The 14,596-nt window shown below is 30.4% G+C and overlaps 1 protein-coding gene across 3 annotated transcripts in view; it reads left to right on the forward strand.

Annotated features, from left to right (window-relative positions):
• The window catches only part of LOC134706693 (parathyroid hormone/parathyroid hormone-related peptide receptor-like), a 152,347-nt gene that overhangs the window by 60,417 nt on the left and 77,334 nt on the right, over positions 1-14,596 (forward strand). The window contains exon 1 of one of the 3 annotated variants that reach the window (XM_063565865.1): positions 907-941. The exons of the other annotated variants lie outside the window; for them this stretch is intronic. Coding sequence (XP_063421935.1) covers positions 924-941 — 18 coding nt within the window. The 5' untranslated portion in view covers positions 907-923. Of the gene's footprint in view, positions 1-906; positions 942-14,596 lie in introns of those variants that run through there. 3 annotated transcript variants of the gene reach the window in all.

A 14,596-nucleotide genomic window follows, 5' to 3' on the forward strand; every position in this document is an offset into this window, starting at 1 on the left:
TACTATTAGAGTGTTCATGATATTGTGATCTGAAAATAGAATTACAAAATGAAATAATTTGTCTTTGAGATTCCATTATTGTGTTTATATTAGATTATAACTTATGTGATCTCACTCCGAGAAAATAGATCCATCGATATTTTATTAATTCTTAGTATTATATCGATGTCATTAATGGTAAATAAATAAAACAGATCTCGTAAGACAATCATGATCACGTCTGTGTGATAAGTGAGGGTTTGGATGGGGTTAATGATCAAAGAATAATGCCCTTACAATGTAGTATGATTGTTGGTCCATTCTCAGGTTTTTATAAATGCTTGTCAACACGTTTATTATTATTGACATCTAGTGTAATTTTCCATTTGTTAGGCAATTCTGTGAGAAATGGTAATCTATTCTATTAAGTTTAATAAGGTGTGAGCAATTTCAATTTGGTAAAACTACATGTGCTGTATACTAAATTGCTCATTAAATAGTATTGGCAATATTAAAAAGGATTCCACATTTTTCAATTAGACAAAGATATTTTTTTTTGTTTACCATATTAAAAAGACAAGTATTTTATTTTTTGTTCCCGTTTAAAAAAACGCATTGTTTTGTTTCAAATTTTCGAAGTTTTTTTTCAGTGTTAATTGAAATAATGGCACACCTAATTTCTAATGCTTAGTCTAAGTCTATACAGACCGTAGTAACATATAAATCATTTTCACAACCTTAGCTCATTGTAACCTTCGTTATTTCTATTTGACATTTATAACGCCCAAAGTAATTGATATGGTCCATAACGTTATTTGTAGTCAGAGTGAACGATAGCGCAATAAATAAATTAATATACAAATATCAGTTTACATCAATGAATCAATAAGATCCAAAAACATCACCATTTACACCATTCTTGACTACCCATAAACCTGTAAAAGATGCATTCTGGGGAGAACGTAAGTAATTTTTCTTCCTTTTATTTATTGTTAAGCAAGTTCAGCATACTAGACTCGTTTGCCTTTGATTAATAGTAGCGATGTTTTTTTTATTACGTGCTTAAACCTTAACGTTTTCATTGAACAAATAGCTGGTATATACAAAATCAAAAAAACATGTATGTAAAAGTACGAGCATTCGTCATTGTATCAGGTTCAAAACTATACACGTAAGGCACGCACCGGGGAAAAGCATATGCCATGTTTTATAATTTCAGGTCATATATACTCAATGCCTTTGACACTTTTTGAGGATAAAATTGTAAGAAATAAACGTGACTATTAATAGACAGTTAGGTGCGACTCTGCATGATCAAAGTTGCAGAAAAAATAACGTTTTAAAAGACTACGCTTTTATCCGAAAATAATGACAAAGACTAAGTGTTTCGCAGAAAAAAAACGAAATAGCGCTTAACGAAATAATACTTAATATGAAACATTTTACATTAAACAATTACTTACATTGAGATACTCAGATTGAGTTATCACATAAGTCATTAATAGCAATAACAAAGCGAGTTATAATCTTTGTCCTTATCGAGAATGTTGATTAAAATCTATTCTCGTCTCAAGATCCGAAGAACTTTGAATGCACATACAAATAGGCTTTAATCATAATAAAAATACGCCATGTAAAGACCTTTTTAGACTGAATGAGATTTGTGAGAAACAGAGATATTTGTTCTTTATGGTTAAAGTTTGATTAATAACATATTTATTTGGGCAAAATCATCAACAATAAAAATGGATGATATTAGTTTTCATTTTAATTTTGACAAATTTGCAAATCCATTTTAATAGCTCATATTTACATATAAATCATTACATTTGTACGCAGTAAAATCAGTTTATACCAAATACTACGCAGTAAAATCAATTTATTTCACATATATATCATAGATTATTACGTATTCGATGAATGAATACTTATTTATTATCAATGAAATTTTTGTGAGAAGAATCCAGCAGAATCCTATTGATGGTGAATAGGAAAGTGTGAGAAAAAGTGTAATAGAAGGTGAAAAAAAATCATTCATTTTTTAGAAGAATCTCATTGGAGGTGCAATAATTTTGATCGATTCTAATTGGCTTTTATATCTTTCAAATTTAACGTAAAGAAGTACTCGTTTCATAACCAAGCTTACTCCTTATTACTGTAAATTTTTGTCCAAACGTGTTTTCTACGTGGCGCCTGTCGTGTAACCGATGTAGTGTAAACTCGACAATTAGTATAGTTTTAAGATGTAACATTCGAGTAAACGGAGTTATGTATACGACTTTTAGAAAACATCTGTCGTCATCTGTGAAACAATTATTCCATAACAGTCACCCAACTGATGATGTTATCTGTACAATTTTCGGCGGGATGATTTAAACTTTTATCACTTAGAACCCGTTTTGAAATAGCTTCCTTGTAATCAGCAATCAGCAGCCATCTGTAAGGGACACCAAATTATTTCCCGAGTCTTATTTATAAATCTATTCATTTACAATCGATTCTGGAGGCCCACAATTCCACATGTTTTTTTTATACTCGTGTTGATTAATCTTTGTCCCGATCTCCGAACTTCAAGAACAAAAAGGTCATACACTTACAGTCAGTACTACTAAAACACTTATCTTTGTAACAACGATATCATACACATAAACTATAGTCTAATAAGTAATATCGTATGACAAATAATTTCAGTTGTGAAAGCAATCTCAGATTAATTAACCTGCTGATATGAAATTATGCCGTTCAACATCATTGTCGCTGCTTATACTAGGGATTTTATAATTGTACAGTTTTAATTAAAAAAAAAAATCATATATACACATTGAAAGTGCAATATCTGAACTGAATATTGTAAATAAAATATCGTAAAAATCGGTGTATAATATACATCTTTTTATAGATGTCATGCAAGGGAAATCTTTGTGGTGTTCAGCTTTTTATATCTCAATGCTTTTTAAAATCTTATCCGCTCTTTACTATTCCTCAGTGAACCAATACCTGACACCGGTTAACTACATTTTTTTTTCGAAGACTATTTGGCGTCATAAATTCTCATCAACCTTTAGGAGATCGAATGTATTGTTTCAATGTTACAGTTAAACTTGAACTAGTTATGGGAAATATTTATGTATTCAATACATCTTACAAAACAATTATCACTTGATCCTCACATGGTTAAAAGAAGTACATCTTCTCTAGTAACCTGCACTTTATAACAATCTATTACTGATGACACAACTGCTGACAAGAATATCAATACAGTTACATTTTAATAGACCAGTTTCTGTTTCAGCGGAAATTACCATGTCTGAAAAACAAATTTTCAATTCCGTTGAAAGAAGTCGGTAATAATTTGAAAACAAAACAATAAACGCATGTTTGATAACAATTTGATACACCTGCCTGTAAATTGCATACTAGTGAAATGAGTATTCTTATTAGATATTTACAGGTACTTTTCATTTCTTGATATTGTCATATAACTTAATGTTATATAACAGTACTTAAACGAATGTTATAATGTTATAAAACCTTTATAGTATCAGCAACAGAGATATAGAATATTTAGAATATTAGACGTCTATGATAGAGCAATCATGGATAACAACTGATTAAAACCATTCTAGAAACCTTGAATTTGAAACCTGGGTTTTGGTGAAGGTCGAGTAGCTCATTCTTTAGGGTTTGTTACAAGTGTTCAAAGGTCAATATTTTTGTTAGTTCTAGGTAGTAGCTGTTTATCTTCGGCTTATACTTGTCAGATTTTACTTTATTTTTACAAACAATACAATTTCATCTATACGTCTATACTATACAGACGAAGCATACAAACAAACAAACAACACAGCCCATATTACACCAATGAAAACAAGACGAACAGACAAAACAGACAAATAACACAGCTTATATTACATCAATGAAACAAGACGAATAGATGAACAGACAAAACACACAGCCCCTATTACACCATAGAAAACAAGACGAACAGACAAAACACACAGCCCCTATTACACCATAGAAAACAAGACGAACAGACAAAACACACAGCCCCTATTACACCATAGAAAACAAGACGAACAGACAAAACACACAGCCCCTATTACACCATAGAAAACAAGACGAACAGACAAAACACACAGCCCCTATTACACCATAGAAAACAAGACGAACAGACAAAACACACAGCCCCTATTACACCATAGAAAACAAGACGAACAGACAAAACACACAATCCATAAAACATAATACAGAAGGTGAACGATTAATTACCTTGATAAACACAAAACACAATAAAAAAAGGTTAAAAAAAATCCACATACACTCCATAAAACACAATACAGACGGTCTCAAAAACTAATCATCGGGGTCCCACAAAACAACACACAGAAGGGCAAAAAATGATCAACACAGGTATAATAAAAGGACGAACAGACGAAAAACAGTATAGTAATCACCATACAGAAGGTCAAAGCTTAATACAGTGCACAAAACACCACACATAGGATAAACGATTTTAAATCAACACGGGTCCTCAAAACCAACATGTGGAATTGAGGTGCTGTGGAGGGGCAGTTTCTTTATACCTTTTTAGATTGCATTTCAAAATTCGTTTTCTATTGGTAAACTACTTACGTAATTGTAAAAAACACTCTTTTTTACATGCATTTACTAATGTTGCTATATTTTTTAAACCTTTTTACCAATCCGTCCATCTGTAAACATTCTCAATTTTTAAATTCAATATTAAAACTGCTATGTCAGCTTATTTTGATCCAATTGATTAAACTGTGATGAATTGTGTACCTTTATAAATACTGAAAGTTGTTGTTTACAAGGGGTTCATAGAAAAGATTTTACTCCTTTCAATTCGTAGTACATATGACCAAGTTTACGTTGTTGAATTCAATTCTGATGTTCAATAACATTATTTTCTAAATGGAAAGTTTGTAATTTCATGTTGTTGAATGAATTCTATACATGCATTCAATATAAATGAATATTGGACAACTCTAAATATAGAATTCAATCAAACTGATGCAGACCTAACAATGATAAGATAATGGAAGTGATATCCCAAGAGTAACAGTATAATCATATATTTATAAATTCATTTATCTCCTATCCAGACTATTATGTCATGTTGAATACAACCCATTGTTATATTTATACCATGTTATCACAGTTATCCTTTTCCTATATTCCACAAACACAACGTAAACAGATAGTTCTGTGTCATTGATGCTGATGACGGTTATAGATGTGATAAACATTTATTTGGATGCCAGGCATTCCTTTCATTTACATTACATTTTAAGCAGCAAGATCAAATTGCAGCAGAGGGAGTTGTTTAAACAGCAAGATCAAATTGCAGCAGAGAGAGATGTTTGAACATCAAGATCAAACTACCGCAGAGGGAGTAACATGCACTTTTGAAACGTAAACAGTCTGAATACATCATTTCAATTACAACTTTAATCATTGTCCATTAGTATGCACTTAATTGTGATGTTAACCTGAACTATTTTTCTTATTATTTGAGATTAAAACGATTCTTTAAATAACAACTATGAAACAGTTTACAATTGATTTAATTGTCTTTTTTGTTGTGATTGAAACAGTACATATGGACACAAAATACATATACATAAGATAACAGCAATACATGTTCAGTTAAATCTAGAACAAAAATCAAAACCAAGTAAAAAATCAAAAGCAATAAATCTATTATTTTAAACGATACAGACGAAGAAAATACAAAATTATTCATGACAAGTTAAACTCTTAAACTTGTCTGTATGAACTCTAGAGAACTCTTATAATTTCAATGTGCCTATACCATAGTCCACCTACTTCGTCGGTGATATTTGTACCCTATCCCTATAATTCAATTTATAATACGCAACCCTGTGTCAGTACTTAGTTTAAGTAACATATGGAAATTCTGTAGACATTTTTTATGGAAAACATGTAATGCTCAACTTTAAACGAGTGACGACAAGCGTTTTCTTATGATACCATTTTTGTTAACCTTGTCTCGATATATCTTTAAATAAGCAATTTCTAAGAACGGTTTGTTTGAAGGGAGTTATTCAACTGTTTATTAGATATAAATGTTGACATAGTAAGAGTATTAGATATAAATGTTGACATAGTAAGAGTATTAGATATAAATGTTGACATAGTAAGAGTATAATGCATATAAATGTTGACATAGTAAGAGTATAATGTATATCAATACTCACAAAAGAAAATTCAATTTTAGGAAATTTAAAATCATAACGATGTTTCATGTTCAAATGGATTGTACTATAAGGTGATACGCTGTATCAGATATAGATATACATCAACGCAGTGTCTTTGGAGCCACAAATGTACCTTAATGAAATTGACAAATGGAAAGCTAATTAACAGAAAGTCATCTATTTAAACAGTAAATGCCAAAATAAGAGCATTTTAACCTCTTTTCCTTTCCTTGAAGGAAATAGAAAAAAAGGATCTGGTAATTAAATTCATGACATGAAATAGCTATACAAATATAGAAAAAGAGTATTTCATTTAGTTGATTGCAATTATACTAATTAGAATGAAATACATTTTGTATAGTTTGTGCAAAGGCCTGTTTACAAATAGAAAATCATTCATTATCAATTGTAATGCTTCTTAAACTTTTTGAAATATGTTTTCTGATTTTTTTGTCTAAAGTTCGTATTTACTTGTTTCAGGAATGTAGTCAAATTTTACAATTTGGTAATTGTGCATAGTATTAAATTGGCAATTGCTCGGTTGGTTATTTCATTATTATTTTTTTTTACAGTGGATGGTTATATATAATAGAGGATTACCGCTTATTGATATGGGATGTAATATGGTTTACTGTTGTATGTCTGTTATTTTAGTGATTTAGTTTTATATATATATTGACACAATTTAATATTTTTCATAAAATCTGGTTTTACGTTTTGCAGTAGTGGGAAGACCATATAAGTGTCTTGGTGGGATAACACAATCGAATTTTGGTTTTTCTCTGAGCTAACGTTTAAAAGGCCAAACAAAGTAAGAAGTTGAAGAACATTGATGTTTCAAAATTCGAGAGTTTTTGCAAATCACAGCTAAGGTTATATACTTCTAATGTAGAAAATCTTAAGTTTTAGAAAAATAAGAAGTTGTTACAGTTAATTAACAATTATTACTATATCAATGATAGTTAATGTCAACAAAAAAGTATAGTGCTGACTAATTTCTGGGCATACAATGCTGTCTCCTTAATTTATAAGAAAATATTTAGGACACTACCAAACAAACCAGGTCTTTTAAGTTTCATATTACGAGGTAAGACAGGAATGTCAAAAGTCGAAAATACTGTAAATACTTTTATTTAGATACGTTTTGTAGTTTGAATTTAGTATACGTGCATGTATGTAAGTCATACATTTTCTAAATAACAACCATACAAAGCTCAGATACCCCTTGTATACTCAAACAAAACAAACCAAAAGACGCGAGCTGAGATGACGAAAAGCTTAAATGAGGACGACGGTTTATAATGACTAAGTAAAAAAAAAACACAAAATATATATGACAATAAAGGCGACACCAAACAAGCTCTCATAAGACTGTTGTAACCCAGACGTATTTATCGGACTGTTTACGTCAGAGATGCTTTACAATAAGTGTTTCTGACATACAACGCATAATACCACCTATACGTGATCGTGCTAATTGTGTGATGATTTCAATATTTGGAATTAATTAACCAATTTCTTATAATGTCAAAAATTAATTTTGTATAATCAAATGATTGACAGCTAGACTCAATTATATTTTATTTGAGACCAGAATATCGCTTTCCTGTAAGCCGTATTGAAGACGGTGAATTTAACCATAATTACGGTACAAAGGTTTGTGTAATATTGCATCAAATAAATCATGATGGTAGATTAGCTACATTTACGTAGAATAAAATTGAATTTCTTAAAAAAAATACTTACATTGCATCAAACGCCTTCTTGTTTAAACGTTTTTTTTTTTATTGCTTCAAAGAGTGAAGTCCTGAAATCAGGGCGAAGGAATATTAAACTTAACCTCAGGATAAATATCACTAAGAGTCAAATATTGGTCTGTCACCCTATTATTTAAGGATTTGTTTTTAAATTCATTCAACTTGTTGCATATAAATATTTTTATTCGTTTGTTTTCCATTCGTAAAATGTGTTTGAACTGTTGAATTTGCCTTTATATAAAGGAATTTCCGTTTTGAATTTGCCTGCAGTTCGGTATTTTTGTTACTTTACATTTATAAATTATTTTATAAGCATAATGAACAAGATCTGTTTTTGATTTGTAATTACTTGTCTTTTGATGTAAATTATTTATATAGTTTTGCAAAAAAGGTAGATGGATAAAAACAAAATAAGAAATAAGAAATACTAATAAGGAATACGAATGATAAAAAATCTGGTGTGAACAATTCTGCTCCGGAAGGGTTTTCCGCCCCGTTGCACATGACGTAATAATTTTGTACTACCTGTATTACGTGAGTTAACAACGAACTTTTGTCCACGACTAATGACACTTCCTTATGTGCATCTGTTTCAGATAGTTCATTACGTTCAAATAAACTCATAATAGATACCAGGACTAAATTTTGTATATACGCCAGAAGCGTGCCTCGTCTACAAAAGACTCATCAGTGACGCTCGAATCCAAAAAAGTTAAAAAGGCTAATTGAGTTAAGTCTGCCAATTGATATTTTATCGTGCGTTTTTCTATGTTGGGATGTTATGCTATTGTTTCCGAAAAAGGGAGAAGGTTTGGATCCATTAAAACGTTTAATCCCGCTGCAAATGATTGCACCTGTCCAAGTCAGGAATCTGATGTACAGTAGTTGTCGTTTGTTTATGTAATATATACGTGTTTCTCGTTTCTCGTTTCTCGTTTTGTTTATATAGATTAGACCGTTGGTTTTCCCGTTTGAATGGTTTTACACCAGTAATTTTGGGGCCTTTTATAACTTGTTGTTCGGTGTGAGCCAAGACTCCGTGTTGAAGGCCGTTCTTTAACCTATAATGGTTTACTTTTTAAATTGTTATTTGGATGGAGAGTTGTCTCATTGGCACTCACACCACATCTTCCTATATCTATGTATGAATAAATAGATAGAATGTGTATTTTCTCTCTATATGATGCATTCGAAAATTCAAGTTTTGTTCATTTTAATGTGGTCATTTTAATAAATTTCCTGTTACAAAACTTGAAATTTTTCGAAAAACTAAGGATTAATATCCCAGGCATATATCACCTTAGCCGTATTTGGCACAATTTTTGGGAATTTTTGATCGTCAATGCTCTTCAACTTTGTACTTGTTTGGCTTTATATATATTTTGATAGGAGCGTCACTGATGAGTCTAATGTAGACGAAATGCGCGTCTGGCGTACTAAATTATAATCCTGGTACCTTTGATAACTATTTGTTCTGATATGATATAAAGAAATAATTTTTTGATGTTTTTATATCAGAACTTAAATACCTGCAAATCTTATAAAATGAATAATAACGAAATTAATCAGGGAATGTAAAAGGTAGTGGATAAATGAAGAAACCGTAGTGATTTAACTGACGATCAGGGGAAAAAAAACAGACATAAAACGGGAAAACTGTTTGTGTTTTACTGGTCCATACGTTACAGGGTAACGATTAAGACGTCTTAAATAATTACAAGAAAGTGAAGAAAAATGTCGATAGGGTTATCTATGATTCTAATTTCTTAAACTATTATCGTTGGACAAACAATATTACGTAAGGCTCAGCAGGTTAGCTGCTACTTTAATTCTATAGACATACCCATATATATAATGTGATCTCCAATAAAAGAGATAAATGATAATTATACGGTTGTATCTTCGACCAGAATATTCATGGCTCGACCACAACTATATCAATATTTTTTTTTATATTTTTCACTGTGAGGCAGAACTCTGTCATTCATTAAATATTTATTTCCGTGAATCAAAACTCAATCATTCCTTAAGATATTTATTTCCGTGTATCAGAACTCTTTACCTTATTAACATGTTTAGTATCAAAAGGAAGAACGCTATCACTCATTCATAATAATTTTAATGTGAGACAGAATTAAGTCATTTCTGTAATTGTTTTACTGAACAAAAACAAGCATAGCACAATAGACAGAAAACGTGTCACTTCTATAATACATGTATGATTATGTGAATGACGCTTTTATACTAAAATCGACAATTAATAAATTAAAGAATAACTTATGCTCGTTTCATTAAATGAACACAATAACGTCCCCTGTCTAACAATAGTCAGAGATATCCAAGGAATCTTTACTTATAAATACAAGTGTTAATTTAAGAGATTCATTAATTATATAATACTACTTTATTTTCAAGTGATAAACTGATAGGCTATAAATAATTTGTTTTATCAATAACTCACCATTTTCTGAGTTTTCGGAAATTGTGAAGTTCGAGTTGTCGTTCTTTTGCAGTAAAAGGAAACATCTCTGATTGTCGAAACAAATCCCAAGTTAACTTGCATTAAATCATTGATTGATTTTGTTGACCTTCTGTTTATCTATTCAGATGATTCATACTTCAAAAAGAACTTGGACATGTTGGAACCCAATTTACTTTACAGATCCTTACTTGTCAACACTATATAGTTTATGTTGTAGACACTACCGGCATTTTGATCATCAAATGATAACATAAATTGCTTTGATTTATGACAACTACTTAAGAAGAATATTTATATTTTTCCTTACAATTATCTGCTTTGCTAAAGATTTATGATAGGCTAAGGAAGAGTACATGACAGTGTGACTTCCGTATTCCAAATGACCAGACAATATATAACTCCTACTTCTGTATTTATTCTTCTATTTAGGGATGACGTTTTGACATATGATGTAAGGTCAATGATCTCTACTCAAGTACTGTGAAAGTCATTCAGACACAAGATTATGTGTCAATTGTATAAAAGGCCGATAAATTAATAAGTTAAAGATAAAAAGGGTAAAATGTTAAAACGATTGTTCTTTAATAAGAAGAATTCTTAACATATGACTTCAACTACATTTGAATGAGTTTGTGTAACAAATCCACTGTATATTATAAATGTTATCATTTCATAAATTTGTCAAACTTGATCATTCAAAGAATTCTGTAATTGAAAGGGTTCATCAGTGGAATTCCCTTGCTTCCATTGAAAATGTTAAATATAACATTTATAATTTACTGTTGATTTATTACACAAACTCATTTAAATGGAGATAAAGTCATATGTTTAGAAGATGTCTTATTAAATAGATAGAAGAATCGTTTTTAAATTTAACCCTTTCATTGAAAATAGGTAATGAAAGAGCTAGCTACTTTGAGATTGGTAATATATGGATCTGTTGGTTCAAATATAGTGTTTGCAAAAATGCAAAAAAAAAAAGGGACATACATTTAGGGTTAGATTATATGTATCGAAAATAAATACATTCTGGTCAAGATTATAGATTTAAATAGGTCTCCTGTTAAAAAACTAAATTGCTTTTTGTAAAAGTTAGATGTTAAGCGCTATAAAACCAGGTTCAATCCACCTTTTTCTGTATTTAGAAATGCCTGTACCGAGTCAGGAATATGACAGTTCTTGTCCATTCGTTTGATGTGTTTTGTCATTTGATTTTGCCATGTGATTAGGGACTTTCTGAATGAATTATCTCGGAGTTTAGTATTTTGTGATTTTACTTTCCACTATAAAAAAATCTTTTTACGTCCCTAGATTATTAACGTTTATACAAGGGAAAGACCGACATGCTTTTTGACATCTTTATCCACACTCACGGCCTAATTGTTTTATTTATGTATATACATGATATATTAAAAATGTTATTTCAACTGATCGGGCGGAGCTAGGTTTTAATTTGCATAAGGACAGTCTATTTGAAGATGTGTGTGATAAGGATGATTGCCGTTATAATTATTACTGATTTCTAATCACCTATCAGTGTCATCAAAGGAATTTACAAAAGAATTACTGGACACTTCATTGATGAGTTTATCCTAATACACCTATCTATAGATGGACTGGTTTATTATGAGCGAACCGGTTAAACTCCGCCCAGTCAAGTGAAATAAATCGAGTAATACGTAAGATTTTATTTTTTCACAATTTTGAGTTAGAGTTATCGCTCTTTTGTTGTAAAAGGAGAGACGTAATGGTCAAGGACGCTTTAACAAAATTATATCATCAACGAAAGGTCATTTACTTGTGCAGTTGTTCATGTTAAAGTTTATGTAATATATCTAAAAGGATACCGCTGTTCATATAGTACAAAGACTTCAAACCATGATTAGGGAATTAAGATTTGTTTTTGTTTAAGCAATTTTTAGTAATTTGCTCCCTAAAATTGCATCTAAATGTATTTAGACTTTCAAACTGCTCAATTCGTTCTTACCCGATAACCGTAATACCCGATAGATGTGTTATCCTTTCGAATGTGGTGCACTCTAAAGTTTAATATATTTGACTTTCCATACGTCAGTTTAAAAGATACATTAAAGTTTATTAACGACACATGCTCTTCGCTCTGGAATCATTTAATATCGTAGCTATATGTCATAACCTATTGAATCATAGTTTATTTTGGTTTTTCGATTCATCAAGTGCATTGAAATGGTATTTCAAACCTCATTTTATCATTAGAGATACTATTATACACCTTGTACTATGCATGTATATTTGCTGACATCTACGTCACTTTGGTCTCTGGTGGATAGTTGCCTTTTGAAAACGCACCTCATCTCTTTTTGTACATATATCTCCTGACGAAAAATTCTAAAACAAGGAACAAAAACAAAACTGCTGAAATATTTATTGAACAGTTATAGCTGAACATGTGTGTGACTGGCGAAATTAGTTTTATGTTGCATAGTATTAATTATTTTTAGTTTATCACATTTTAAAATGTTTGTTAATTGACAAAACAAATATCTGTCTGTTGTTAAATCAAAAAAATATGATACTTTTATGACGTCATTAAGTATATATCTGGATGATATTTATCTTTGAACAATTGAAAAGCTGAAACACATTTAATATTGCGAAAGACGAACTTGTTATGAATAACATATTTTGTGTGGCAGCAAGACCATAAAATTAAATAAATTAAAGGTCCATGACTCGATAAGTAACAATTATTATATGTATATGATCTAAGTCATTGATTGTAAATCAACTTTGCAGAAAGAAACTACAATATATAGGCCATAAAATAACAGTGCATTCACAAGTTGTTTTATATCAATTTCTTTAAAGTTTGATTTTTACTATCAGAGTATATAAAAATTTAAAAAAAGAACAATTTTTTTTTTTTATTTTGAATGAAGGATTTTTAAAAGAGGGACGAAAGATACCAGAGGGATAGTCAAACTCATAAATCGAAAAAAAAACTGACAACGCCATGGCTAAAAATCGAAAGGACAAACAGACAAACAAAAGCAAACACGACACAACATAGAAAGCTAAAGAATAAACAACAAGAACCCCAATATACGTTTAAATATACGTTCGATATATGTATGTTGGATCAAAAACTATATGTCGGAGACCAAACAGACAACTCAAAAGAAAAAAGAAAAACCACGAAAAGTTAAATTATAGCTAAAATCCATTACAGAAATCTATACAATTGATAAAACTTCACCAAAAAGAGGAGATGAGTTGAGATCCTCCGAAATGGTAACAAGTTTCTGTTCTTCGAGCGAAACACATATTCCTATCATAGCTTCTTTATATACTACAGTAGATATTTACAGTATTTGTGCTTGGAAAGATTTTTGGTTAAAAGAAAGATAATCCAAATGTGTCATTGATAGTCTAAATATGTTCTAATATACCATTAATATTATATAAGATGGATTTAATTCTTCAATTTTTGGTCATTAAGTTGAATGTTTACGTGTAATTTCACCAAATGATAGTACGTTTGCATACGAAAAAGGGTTGAAAAATATCTCATTGAATTTAACAGTTGTAGGAATTAATCCTACATTTCATTGCAGTTAAGTATTTTTTTGAGTCATATATCTTAGATGTTTCAAAGCACCACTATTTCTTTATCTGGTGTTTCTACTGAATGATTTGGAAACTTGAGCTTACATGGTTACTAGAATTATACACGGATGAAACAAGAGATGAAAATTTGTGTTAAATGGGGGTATACTTTTAAATTAAGTGCTATTTCTTTGTGTTGAAACCATGTGAATCTTAAGAGAGTTCGCTTCTCAGTTTCAAAATAATTAACTTTTCAGAACACTAGTTTATATTGATAAGAAAAAAAAAGGAATCCAAAGAGCAAAAAAAATATATAGGTCACCGTGCTTGTTCTCGAGATATAAGCCATTGAAATTTTGGCGGGAAAATATTCTCTCTTGACTTTTCATAGCTTTATCATTGACAGGTTGAAGTTCTCAAAAACTGTTGAAAAGTAATTAAAATTTTATAAAACATTTACGGATGGTTTATCCTTGTACTTGTAAAAGATTTACAGAAAGAAAAATGGGGGTCACCGGGCAATCTTTTTCAAGGCATTCAAATGGATAACA

The sequence above is a fragment of the Mytilus trossulus genome, chromosome 2 (genome assembly GCF_036588685.1).
Source record: "Mytilus trossulus isolate FHL-02 chromosome 2, PNRI_Mtr1.1.1.hap1, whole genome shotgun sequence".
NCBI classification, from domain to species: Eukaryota; Metazoa; Mollusca; class Bivalvia; order Mytilida; family Mytilidae; genus Mytilus; species Mytilus trossulus.